The 12,151-nt window shown below is 36.3% G+C and overlaps 1 protein-coding gene across 8 annotated transcripts; it reads left to right on the forward strand.

Moving 5' to 3' along the window:
• Positions 1 to 338: 338 nt before the first annotated feature.
• Positions 339 to 10,415, forward strand: LOC107781165 (uncharacterized). Of its 8 annotated transcripts, XM_075219529.1 has the most exons (8): positions 341 to 824; positions 1,134 to 1,307; positions 4,487 to 5,743; positions 7,137 to 7,347; positions 7,780 to 7,872; positions 7,953 to 8,051; positions 8,134 to 8,499; positions 10,160 to 10,415. In XM_075219529.1, the coding sequence occupies exons 5-7, from the start codon at positions 7,822 to 7,824 to the stop codon at positions 8,473 to 8,475; spliced, it is 492 nt and encodes a 163-aa protein (XP_075075630.1). In that variant the 5' UTR covers positions 341 to 824; positions 1,134 to 1,307; positions 4,487 to 5,743; positions 7,137 to 7,347; positions 7,780 to 7,821; the 3' UTR covers positions 8,476 to 8,499; positions 10,160 to 10,415. The 8 variants fall into 8 exon arrangements, 7 of the variants coding, with proteins under 7 accessions (XP_016457310.1, XP_075075630.1, XP_075075628.1 ...); XM_016601824.2 differs by lacking the exon at positions 4,487 to 5,743 and adding an exon at positions 7,444 to 7,558 and having other exon boundaries at positions 339 to 1,307; XM_075219527.1 differs by having other exon boundaries at positions 341 to 1,307.
• Positions 10,416 to 12,151: the final 1,736 nt, after the last annotated feature.

Raw genomic sequence — 12,151 nt, forward strand, 5'->3', positions numbered from 1 at the left:
TATTTCTTCTTTTTAGTTAGTTTTAGTTTATATACCATTTGTAAAACTAAAAAAAATACAAAAATAGTACCTTATTTTTATTTTAATATGATATCTGAAAATACCAAAAAAATAATTTTGTCTTATTATAATAGTTATTTTCTTTAAGTAAGATTAATTAGTAAATAAAATAGTATTTTAGTCTTGTTCACAAAGAAAGAATAAAATTTAGGCTCAAACAACCCATTTCAAGCTTAATTTTCGGACCTGACCCATAATTACTAGGCCCATACTAATTTAACCTAAAAAAAAACCTACAAAAGCGAACAAGGACTAGACAATTGGGGGATCAGCGGAAAAAGACAAATTACAGACCAAAGGCTAAAGAGCTGACAACTGCAACTCTCAAAAGAAGAGACCCCCCTGTGATCGTCTTCTTCGAAACCCCATCAGATGTGTCTTCTTCAACACAAAAAATGGAGAGCAATTAAAAACAACGGAGCCGTTACCTAGGCTTCATCTTCTTCATGGAGAACACAAAAAAAGCTTAGGACTTCTACACCCAAACCCGACAGCCACCCCTGATGCCGGCGACCCCTCACGCCGAACTCCATCTCCAGCCACCTTCACAGAACCAACCCACCGAAAAACACCATCGCCGCCCGTCTCCACCAGCTGCTATAACAGCAGCGACGAACACACTAGACACACGACCACCACACCCAGAACACCCTAAAAGCCCGCTGCTGCTCCATCCTCATTCATGCCAAGAACCCGACGTCCACACTCACTCACACACACAGAAACGAGGAGGAGTGGAAAACGAGAGGAGCAAAAAATTCGAGGTTCCGGTCGAAAATTCTGTTCTTAGGCTTTGTTGTTCTTTCTCGTTGGATTATAGGATCAAGGACTGTGTATTTGTGATTTCTTTCCACTGTTACATTGAAGAACTCTTTTAACGGAGCTTGTGCTTTCCAAGTTTTTGGTTCGAATTATCGCTGTCTACCAAGTGCCTTGAAGTTCAGATTTCCGTCGTTTGTTTTGTCACTGAATTTCGTGGCTTGCTTTTCGTGCTTCAGTAGTTGTGTTTCATTTTTCTTTCGCACATCAATTGATTCAAATTTCATCTTCAGATTTGGTTATTTATGTCTCAGCTTGAGTTTTTACAAATTAAAGTTGCTGGTTCGAGCTATGCCGTTAAGTTTGTGTTGGAATTCTGAATCGGAGTGTGCTTGGGTTCGTCGGTTCATGGTAGTTCTACTTCGGGTTCAAGCATTACTTTTAGCTCATATCTAATCAACGTCGAAAAGGTCCTCGTTCTCGTTGAGGTTCAACTCTTCAATCCTCTACTTATTTCATTGTAGCTGAATGTTAATCGCTTGTTTGGTGATTTGGTTCGGTGATTTGTTTGGTTATTATTTCCGGTTTTGAGTTTGTTCATGTAGTTATCTAATCGCATGCTATTCGAATTGGTTATAGCTGAACATAATTTTGTCACAATATAGAAATTGGGTTGCTATTCTTCAACTGAACTACGTCAAATTAGATTAAAGGGGCTCTGGTGAGCATTTCATGTGACCCTACCATAATTTGGAATAATAATAAGAATAAGATAAATATACTGCATTTCATGTGACCCTGCCATAATTTTGTATAATAATAATAAAAATAAACATGTTATAAATCCGGATGTACATTTCATGTGACCCGACTTTAATTTCCAATAATATTTAATAATTAAACATGTCGTGAACCGTGAGCGCATTTCATGTAGCATGGTTTACGATGTGTTTTCAAAAATAAGCAAGTGTATGACGATCATGAATTTTCCTAAAAACATTAAAAGAAGATAAAAAATTTAAAAATGCACGTAGGTTTTAAAATGTGTAATTAATCAGATAATTAGGCCAATAATAATAGTTGAGCAACCGTGCTAGAACCACGGAACCCGGGAATGCCTAACACCTTCTCTCGGGTTAACAGAATTCCTTACCCAGATTTTTGTGTTCGCAGACCATAAATAAGAGTCAACTTCCTCGATTCGGGATTTAAACCGGTGACTTGAGACACCATAAATCACTACAAGAAAAAGCCTTATTTATGACCAACTTTTAGGGACGAGTTAATAATCTCGTCAGCAAAAATATATTTATTGGGACGAGATAATATTGCGGTCCTTAATACTATATTTTATTACGAAGGTAGTAAATCCGGTCCCTAAAGAAAGTAGTGACTGGTCCCAAATTATAATTGAGGGACATTGAGCGTGACACTGTACCGCCAAATCCAATACCAAAATATTAAAAAAATATTATTTTATGAAAAATCAAGCGCCAAAACTAATATATTGAAATAAAAAATTTTAAAAAGTCAAGAAACTCTCTGTATTCTAAAACACAAGTCGCGAACATAAGCTCTGCCCTAGTTTCTGCGCGCCAAGCTCTGCCCAGTTTCCGCCAAGCTCTGCCTGTCGCCTTTACTGTGTTTTCTCAAAATACAAGTTGTGAATCTGGTGGTGTGTGAATTTGCCCAAGTTTCCATCTCGCTCGTTGAGAATCCGTGAAACTCTCTGTATTCTGATACACAAGTCGCGCCATAAGCTCAGCCCTAGTTTCCGCCAAGCTCTGCCCGTCGCTTTTACTGTGTTTTCTCAAAACACAAGTTGTGAATCTGGTGGTGTGTGAATTTGCCCAAGTTTCCATCTTGCTCGTTGAGAATCCGTGGTATGCCCCTTCTTTCAAGTTGCTCTTTTCGCTGATTGCTTCGCTTATTCGAGTTCTTCGATCTTCTTTTTCTTCTCCAACATAAAAAATTGGGTAAGGTTTCATATTTTGGTATTTTTTTTCTTTTACAAAATCAGTGAAAAGATTATTGGGTTGGGATTCCTAGTTTGATAATTTAATTTTCTGAAGTTTATATAAAATTGTGATTCGTTATCCTCAGCGGCAGATTTTAATTGCCTTCTTTTGCTTCGTTGATGTGTGTTTCTGCCTTCGCCATGGGTTAACTAATCCCTGTAACTAGCAGTCTTGTTTGTGTGCTATAGAAGAGTGCCGAAAGCACCTTCTTGAATTGCTAATTGTGTTTTGTGAAAAGCTGGTGCATAAGTTGAGATGGAAAGCTCAAACAAGGAACTCTTATTAATCGCAATGAATGAGATGAAAGCCTGGTACATAAGTTGAACATTAGGCGTTTAGTTATATAGGTGGCTTGTAGAAAAATATTGTGTAAAACATCTTTGTTCATTACTTGGATTGAGTGGCAATTTCAAATTACTGCAATTTTGGTGTTCTGGACTAGTGGATTCCATACGCATTTGTTGTGATCAAATGGCTATTAGATATCCGACTCCTATGTTTTTTTTTCGAGTTTGGTATTTTGTTTGCTTGGACAGTTACAATCCTAGTTGTATATCTAAATGTTTTATGTTGCACTTTTGTTTGTTTGGATGTGTTCTAATTTGCTATGACATTGCTGAGTATAATGGTTAGGACACTTTATCCTTATTGGTCCAAAATATCTGATCTTTTTTCTTAAATGGCAAAATTGTTTTTGCTCAGGCAATATTGTATTGTTGTGATATCTCAAGTTTGATTTTACATGTATTCGTCTAATTGTTTCACTTTAGAATGTTTAATTGTGTCATCAAATGTTTTTATATCAAACACTGGAGTACAAATAAAATTAGGCCAAGGTAGGCTAATCTTAAAAAGACGAGAAAGAATTTAGCTTAAGAGATGTTGGGTTTCATGAATGAGAATATATAATAGCTTATAAATTGACCTACAATTGAGAAGTAGGTGATGTTTTAATGTCAAGAGTGATTTTCATGTATTATACTATGTGATATTGAATTGTTGTTTTAGATTGTCTATTTGTCTCTGGAGTGATGTGAATAACCGTGTAAAGGTATTCAACAGTTTAGTATCAAGCCATGAACATTCCTTAGCATGTTGAGTCTATTGTAAGGATCTCTACCCTCCCTTAAATGCATTCTGATCAACTAAATTAGAAAGCGAGGGCTATCGATCAGTAGAGTCCAATTACATTGACCTTAATTTTGATCTGAGCACACTAATTTGATGTGGAATAAATCAGATTCAGGTCCTGTATTTGTACACCACTCAAATGAAAGAAGAGAGGATGTACCTTCATAAAATCCTGACATTGGAACACACTTTCCACAAATAGTTGGAGAGCTCTAAGAACATTCTTACCTTTATGGTGAAAATGGAGTAATTTGTAGTGACCATTTATCTGGCTTCACCACCATTTGTCTCTGGTGTGTAGTGAATAATTGTGTAAAGTTATTCAATAGTTTAGTATCAAGCCATTAAAAATAGCTACTCTAGGGACATTGCTTAGCATCTTGAGACTATTCTTTCTCCATTTCATACCAAGTCTTGAGAATCCAGTTGTGTGCATTTGATCGGAACAAGTAGTGTGCATCGTAGTATTTTTCTTATCTTTTATCTTTATTTAATTTAACTTTTATTTACTCTCCAAGGTTATGGCACCTAGTAAGTAATGGATGCAACTTGTTGATAATCGGCTCGATAAAGCCTACTTAATCGGAGTGCAACAGTTTTTGGATTATGCTTTTCAGAAAACAGGAGAAGAATATGAGATACGATGACCATGTATCAAATGTTGTAATACAACTTTAGGAACTCGTAAGACAGTTGAGACACATTTGCATGTATACGGAATAATTCAAAATTATACTTTTTGGTATCATCACGGAAAAAATTTAGATGAGCCACTGTCACAATCGGAAGACGAAGATGGTGATGAACTAGAAGAATATGAAAGTGAAGATGAAGTACAAGAACTATTGAGAGATATGTATCCTAATATTGATGGAAGAACCGTGCACACTGATTGTGATAATTTAATTGAGGAGGAACCAAATATTGAAGCAAAAAATTTTGAAGGATTTCGAGCAGCCACTGTACCAAAATTCAAAAGCTTCAAAGCTTACCTTTTTGATTAAATTGCTTCACATCAAAAGCATGGGTCGTTGGAGTAATGAGTCATTTACAATGTTATTGAAAATGTTAAAAGAGGAGTTGTTACCTGATGGCGCCAATTTGCCAAAATCATATTATGAGGCAAAGAAGATAATTCAAGACCTTGGCCATTCCTACAACAAAATTGATGCTTGTACTAATGATTGCATGTTATACTGGAAGGAGGATAGCTTACTTGATTCTTGCAAAGTTTGTGGTGCGTCTAGATGGAAAATAGATAGATATAGCGGGGAAACAAGGAATAAAAAAGGTAAGAAGATAGCAGCAAAGACTTTACGCTATTTTCCATTAAAGCCTAGGCTTCAGAGGTTGTTTATGTCTACAAAGACATCTAGTTTAATGACATGGAATGCGGATAAAAGAGTTGATGATGGAATAATGAGGCACCCAGCTGATTCAATGGCGTGGAAGTCGTTTGATGAACTTCATCCTTCATTTGCGGCTGAGCCTCGTAATATCCAACTTGGATTTGCTAGTGATGGATTTCAGCCATTTCGGGAATTCAAAAACCTCATATAGCATTTGGTCTGTGGTTCTTATTCCTTATAATTTACCACCTTGGTTGTGTATGAAACAAGAAAATTTTATTTTGTCAATGCTTATTCCAGGTCCAGATAGTCCAGGTAATGCTATTGATACATATCTTCAACCTTTAATAGAGGAATTGAAGGATTTGTAGGAAGTTGGCATTGAGACATTTGATGCATCATCTACATAGGTGGGCAGCTATTGAGGTAAGCAAGATATTTATACAGTGAAGATGCACATCATTTAGTTGAATACATGTGTTCCTATTTGTTCCTTTAGTTGAATAGTTTAAATCAGCAATTAATTTAACTAGACTGCTTGAACGTCATGCGATAATAACTCCTCATTAGAGAATTGGATGCCCAATTTATTTAGAAACACATTGCTTTTTTACCCCTATTTAGAAACAGATTCAGTTGCTTGTCTGTTTTTACCCCTATTTAGAAACACATTGCTTGTCTGTGTAAGAAGTGCATACATAAGGTACAATCACACGCACATTAGCCATGAAAATTGACCACACTGTCCAGAAGTACAAACTGGGCAGCTTCCCTTGCTTGATGTCTTTCTATTTTTGTTCCAGCATATCCTCCAGTTTTATTATTAAGTAGCTCAATGTATCTTGATCAACCTGCTATCCATACTGTATATATGTTTAGTATACACATATGGCAATAGATTTGGCCTCGTAGAATCACACACACATGAAGATATTTACATGATATTTCTGTTGCGTGTGGTGCTTGTCCTCCAAATTTTAGAGGTGATCCTTGCTTGTACCCTTGATATCTCAGCAATACCTATGGATGTGAAGCATACTGATCAACTGACATATATATGTGATTTCTTTTGTGATGAATCTGTGCATAATGTGTATGATGTGGTTATAGATGGTGCACGGGACGTAATCAGATTGTTTGCTATACTTCCATATGAGTTGGCAGACCATATCATTGCCAATATTAAGCCTCCAATGATTAGGGATGATCTTATCGAATGCTGGGATTGCTATGGATGGCTTAATTTTGCAACAGATTGTGATTAAATGCTGGACATGTCCAGTTATACCAAGGTTGAAGCCTATTTTTCCATATGAGTTGGCAGACCATATCATTGCCAATATTAACCCGCCAATGATTAGAAATGAAGAAGGTGATGTGTTATATGCAAGGGGTAAGGAGATTCAGGAGTCTACAAATATTGAGGCAGAAGCAGTAGCTATTCTGGAGGCTTTACGCTATTGTGTTCAACATGGATACAATAACATCTTGGTGCAAACTGACTCTTTGTTAATGAAGAATGTTGTGGAAGGTACATGGACTGCACCTTGGGCAGTAGTTGCACATGTGGAGGAAATTAGGGAGATAATGAGGGGCTGCAATAGTACAATATCCCATATCATGCTCTCATCCTTCATGCTTGTGCTTATCTGTATAATTTTTAGAGTTTGATTCAACTGTTAGTTGCTGTAGAGTTTGAAATGACAGTTGAAACTTTATTATATGTTAATTGCTGGAGAGTTGCTCCTAACACAGGATTATGAGTAGTTACTAAAATTGAACTAATTCATTAACTCAACCCATGTTTTGATTATTGTAGGATAAATTTGAGAGTGTTGACATGAATGATCATCGTGATCATATCTTCGCATGGATGAAAGAGTTATGGAACAAATGGAGAGGACACTTGCATGCAAAAATATGTGACAGATAAGCCAATCCAACAAGCTCTTAAGAATATTCCAAATGGAGTAGACAAGAAAGAATGAGAGTGGTTAGTAAAGGAATATTTTTCTTCAGAAAGTTTTCAGGTATGCCTAGTGATTTAATAATCTATTTGAGTTATCGAATTATGTGTTTCGATGTGTAGTTTCAGTTTAAGAATCACGACTCATGCACCATAACAGGGGAAATGGAAAAGTTAGATCAACAGAATGAATTCGAACTATGAAACTAAAACAAAGGCAAAAACCAATAGTGAGAAACAAACTAAGATGGTCAAGAGGGAGGATTAAAGGGAAGGTCTATGTTCTGCTCTGTTTTAAGTTCTTATTTCTCTGTTCATCCACGCTTCTGATCTTCTCTTCTTTTTCAGTTCTTATTTCTTTGTTCTTGCTCTGCCCTGTTTTCTCTGTTCACTTGATATCCCTGGAGGCTAATTTTATTCTGAAGCTTTTTAGAAGCAACTTATGTTTAAGTTTATTAAATTTCTTACATTTAATCTTAATGTTTCACAAATATAGGCGAGAAGCAACAGGAATGCGGCAAATCAAGCTAAGTTGAAGATGCTTCATCATATTGGTAGAAAGCCTATTCGTGAGATCATTTATCAAAAGGTATTATCATAAAATTTCTATTTTCCCAAGAAAATATTTACGAGCTATTCTTTGACATGTTTGCCTTTGATGATGTAAAGGGCGGAAAAGATGGCAACCCACCGGATTTGGCAACAATTTTTTTTGAGACCCGTAAGAAAGATAACAAGCTTGATGAACCTGAAGCAATTGAAAAACATGTATGTTTGGAAAATTGAATATGTAAATTACTTGAAATTATGGTGGATTCTGATTTTAAATGTTTTTTTATATATTTTGTAGGCTCAAATCGACGAAATAGTTCAAGCAGATCCATCTCTACCTAGCATAGAGATTGTAGAAAAATGTTGTGGACCTCAAACTCGTAGCCATGTGTTTGGCTTTGGGGGTGGAGTGAAGGCAAAAGACTTGAAAGGTGGAACTTCTTCAAAGGCTGAATTACTGTCTGCACTACGTTCAACTCGAGAAGAAAATAAATCTTTGAATGAGGAAAACAAATCCTTGAATGAGCGCTTGTCTACCTTAAAAGATGTGATGAAAAAAATGAGGAAAATGAGAGAGTACTTTGCTGCTCAACAATCACATGTCCCGCTTACAACGACATCGCCCATTTCAACTGAATGACCTCTGTTTTTGTCTGCTGACCAAGTTAGTAACAATATACCCAACTTTTATTTTTTATTCATGATTTGCTTATAGTCAATTTCTATATTACATATTTGTGCCTCCAGAAAGTTTTGCACATGATGTGCCTCCAAAAAGTTTTCCCTCCTCCTCTGGTACCTTCACAAAGAAAGTTTTGCATACATAGTCACAATTTACCCCTTAACAGAGCGAGCAGTAATATTAGACTGCCGGGAAGATTTCTCTCCAGTTACTGGAGTTTTTGTTCAACGCCCAATTTCCTTAGCTCGATCAGACCTTCCTCAACTAAAAATATAAATAGTGAACTATTAGAAAATGAATCAGTCTTTATATCATGTCCTCTGCGGGTAATCTATCTGTTCTGTTCGCCAGTGAACTATCTGTTCTGTTAGCTAGAAGATGAATCTGCGAGTGGTTGTGTCATCGTATAGTCCCTCAGTGATAGTTTATCTAAGTTTATCTCTTCCAAAGGTTCTGCAAGTTGCTTCCTTTTGTACCTCAGTGATAGTTTATCTAAGTTCAACTCTCCCAAAGGTTCTGGAACTCTTAACTCAACTTTGATGTTGCTTAGTTATCTTAGACTTGATTGGGGCTATAACTGTGACGAGGCACAAGAATTGTCATGCTATACATTCTGGTAAATTGCAGCCCCTATGAACTTGTTATCGCAACTACTGCAGATGCTAATTCTATCAACTCTTGGTAACCCTCGCAGCCCCTATGTCACACTCTCTGTAGAATTGCCTAAGAGAATGTATGTATAGTGTATCTTGGTAACCCTCAAAGCTGCAACTGTAGAAGGTGGATAAATCTTCTCCATTCCGAACTGCAACCGCTTGGTGCTATGATTGCCGGTAATGATAGTCTGATTGATACCATCACCAATCATCATTAAATACTTCTTGTTCTTGGCGATGGAGACATACTCCTCGTATATACCAGCAGTAATGTATATTAGAAAATAGCTTGAAGTGGACATGGAATTGTTTGGAGCAGTAGCAACAGCATCAGTTATGGTGCTGAAATTCCCACTTCCGTCCTGGTTTACTATCACGTCCCTCACCAGAACCTGGTCATCATCATCTTGGTGCTGGAGTAGCTTTCTCCTACTAACAGTCTCCAAAATTGCTTGGTTTTGTGCAGACATTTTTAATGGAAAGTGACCATTTTGGAAGGCTAGCTGTTTTTGGTTTTGTTGCTTAGTTTCTTCTGTGTGCCCTTTGACATTTAAACTGAATGCATAGTCTTTTCAGCTGATAATTCTTCTATTCAAAAGGAACCGGAAAAAAAAGAGAGTAGAAAATGAGAGTTAAAAATGATTTACGTTTTATTCTCTATACAAAGTGTCCAAACAAATAACCTATAAGCAAGAGCGTGCTTCATTTTGCACTGGAACAGAAGCATACTATGTCGTTGTTGGTCTCTTGAATGGTAAATCTCGCATTGTCGTACCGGGATTTATCAAACCAAAGTAAGATTAACCATCCCAAAGCTTTTCTAATTAATTTTTTTTAATATTGTTATAGCCTTGTTGATGTTGCTGATGTTACCTTGTGAATTTAGACTGCTTTTGGGATAAGCGATTTAACTATTGCTCATATAAAATTATATATGTTATTTTACCAATAGTTATTTATTATTTTAAAAACTTTTGTACTTGCAGGTTTTGAAGATTGAAGCTACAAGTCAAGATGCAAGTTTAGAAGATGCACAAGCTATTATTATTTTACTAAAAATGTTATGCAAAACTTGATATCATAGTCTAGCTCAGGATGTTAGCTAAGTTTTTTTTTTGTTGAGGTGTTGAGAAAACATAGAAAGTAACATCATCATGGGATTTGAACTTGATATATTATCTTTTTATATCTGGATTATTCAATACCAATTTGATATTTATTGATAAAAATTACTTTTTGTTGCATTGAGCTTTTAGGATTACTCATGGTTATTAAATATTAATAGATCATGAATATGATCGCTAAATTACAAAATTATTTTAAATAGGGACTTCGTCTCTAAACATAATCTAGAAACAGTATAAGGTTGGTCAGGAAAATGGTTTAGCGACCGGATGTTTTGTCGGTCTCTAATAGATAATTTAGGACCAGTTGGAGTTGGTCGCTAAAACGATTTAACAAAGGGAATATATATATTTTTCATCGCCTATTAGGGACGAGAAATGTAGTCTCTAAAAGTTATTCCCGACCAGGTTTTCTGTTAAAAGACAATTTAGGACCAGATACAGTTGGTCGCTACAAAGATTTCATGACGGGAATAAATATTTTTTCATCGCCTACTAGGGACGAGAAATGTGGTCTCTAAAAGTATTTCACGACCGATTTTTTTGTCCGTCTCTAAAGTGATTTAACGACCAGGTATTAAGACCCGTCGTTATTGACATTTAGCGACGGAGGCTATTACGACGGGTTACGACCATACTTTTCCCTTCGTAATTTACCGTTTTAGGACCATATTTTAACTTTTAGGGACCAGATTTTCCTTCCTTAAAGGCCGTTTTTCTTGTAGTGAATTATTCCAATTGGAGACTCTAACTTTAATAAAATAATCCCGTTTCGATTGTCACTTTAATTGGAAAAAACTCCCCTATTCCCCTTCGGGTGGTAGAAAAAGGAGGTGTGACAGTTCTAGCGACTCTATTGGGGAAAAGAACCCAAAACCTCAGGTTCTGAGTTCAAAATTCGAGCTTAGAATAACTGTTATATTTGGCTTTATTTATTATCTGGTTTTATTACATGTTTGGGCCTAATGTGCTAAATGTTTCTTTTTACCGCTTTGATATTGTTTGGACTGTATATAAATTGTTACGAAACCCTCCTTTCTCTGAGTCTTCTAAATCTTCTAGGAAGCGTGCACTTCACGTGGCTTCTTTTCTATTAGAGTTATATCCCAATTTTAGAACGAGGTTCAGGCAAGTTGCAAAGCCGGTGAAGCTTCTGTATTCCTGGTACGCTACCTCCACCCCTCCCCCGGCTTGAGTTGTTCGCTCGGGTAAGCCAGGTCTAGAACAATATACCCAGGTTTTTAAACCTAGAATAACATAGCCTCATGCCAGATCCCTAGTAGGAACGTTTGTTGCATCACGTGCATTTGACTTAGGGGACTCAATATAGGGGTTGGGTCCGTCTATGACAAGTGTACCCAAAAATAAAAGACCATCTTGATGCATCCTATGTGCTACATGTTGCATTTGTTCAAATGGTAAAAGGGTCATTTGGCAGACCAATGATGGCTGAGAGTAAATGAGAAAAAGAGAGGGTGAAGTGTGGAAATAAAGCAAGTGCGGTCAAGTTATGTTTTCTGTCACATTTTTAATAAGAAAAAGATAACAAAAAAATGAAAAATTCAAAAACGTTTTTGCACTTTTTCATCATTTTTCGAAAATAAAAAAATAAAAAAAAAACGAGAAGAAATTCAAAAAGAGTCTACATGTTTCATAATTTTTTTTAAAAAAAAGACAAAAAATATATTTTCTCTAAGTTATTTGTTAATTTTATTTCCCACCCGTATCCAATCTTTCCGAACTACGCATACCTGATTCTCGTCTTTCGGGGTGTGATACGTAGACAACCCATTTAGGGTCCGGTCTTCCTAGTGAATCTTAGGTTCTTGACTTTGCGGGGTCTTAGCCAAATTT

This window comes from Nicotiana tabacum, chromosome 8 (genome assembly GCF_000715075.1).
Source record: "Nicotiana tabacum cultivar K326 chromosome 8, ASM71507v2, whole genome shotgun sequence".
NCBI classification, from domain to species: domain Eukaryota; kingdom Viridiplantae; phylum Streptophyta; class Magnoliopsida; order Solanales; family Solanaceae; genus Nicotiana; species Nicotiana tabacum.

What these genes read in the sequence shown, in the direction of transcription:
- LOC107781165 (XM_016601824.2), top strand. Translation starts at nt 7,484, where the DNA reads ATGAAACTAAAACAAAGGCAAAAACCAATAGTGAGAAACAAACTAAGA. An exon ending in GAGGGAGGATTAAAGGGAAG is followed by an intron (nt 7,559 to 7,779) that starts GTCTATGTTCTG and finishes TCACAAATATAG; the next exon opens with GCGAGAAGCAACAGGAATGC. An exon ending in GTGAGATCATTTATCAAAAG is followed by an intron (nt 7,873 to 7,952) that starts GTATTATCATAA and finishes GATGATGTAAAG; the next exon opens with GGCGGAAAAGATGGCAACCC.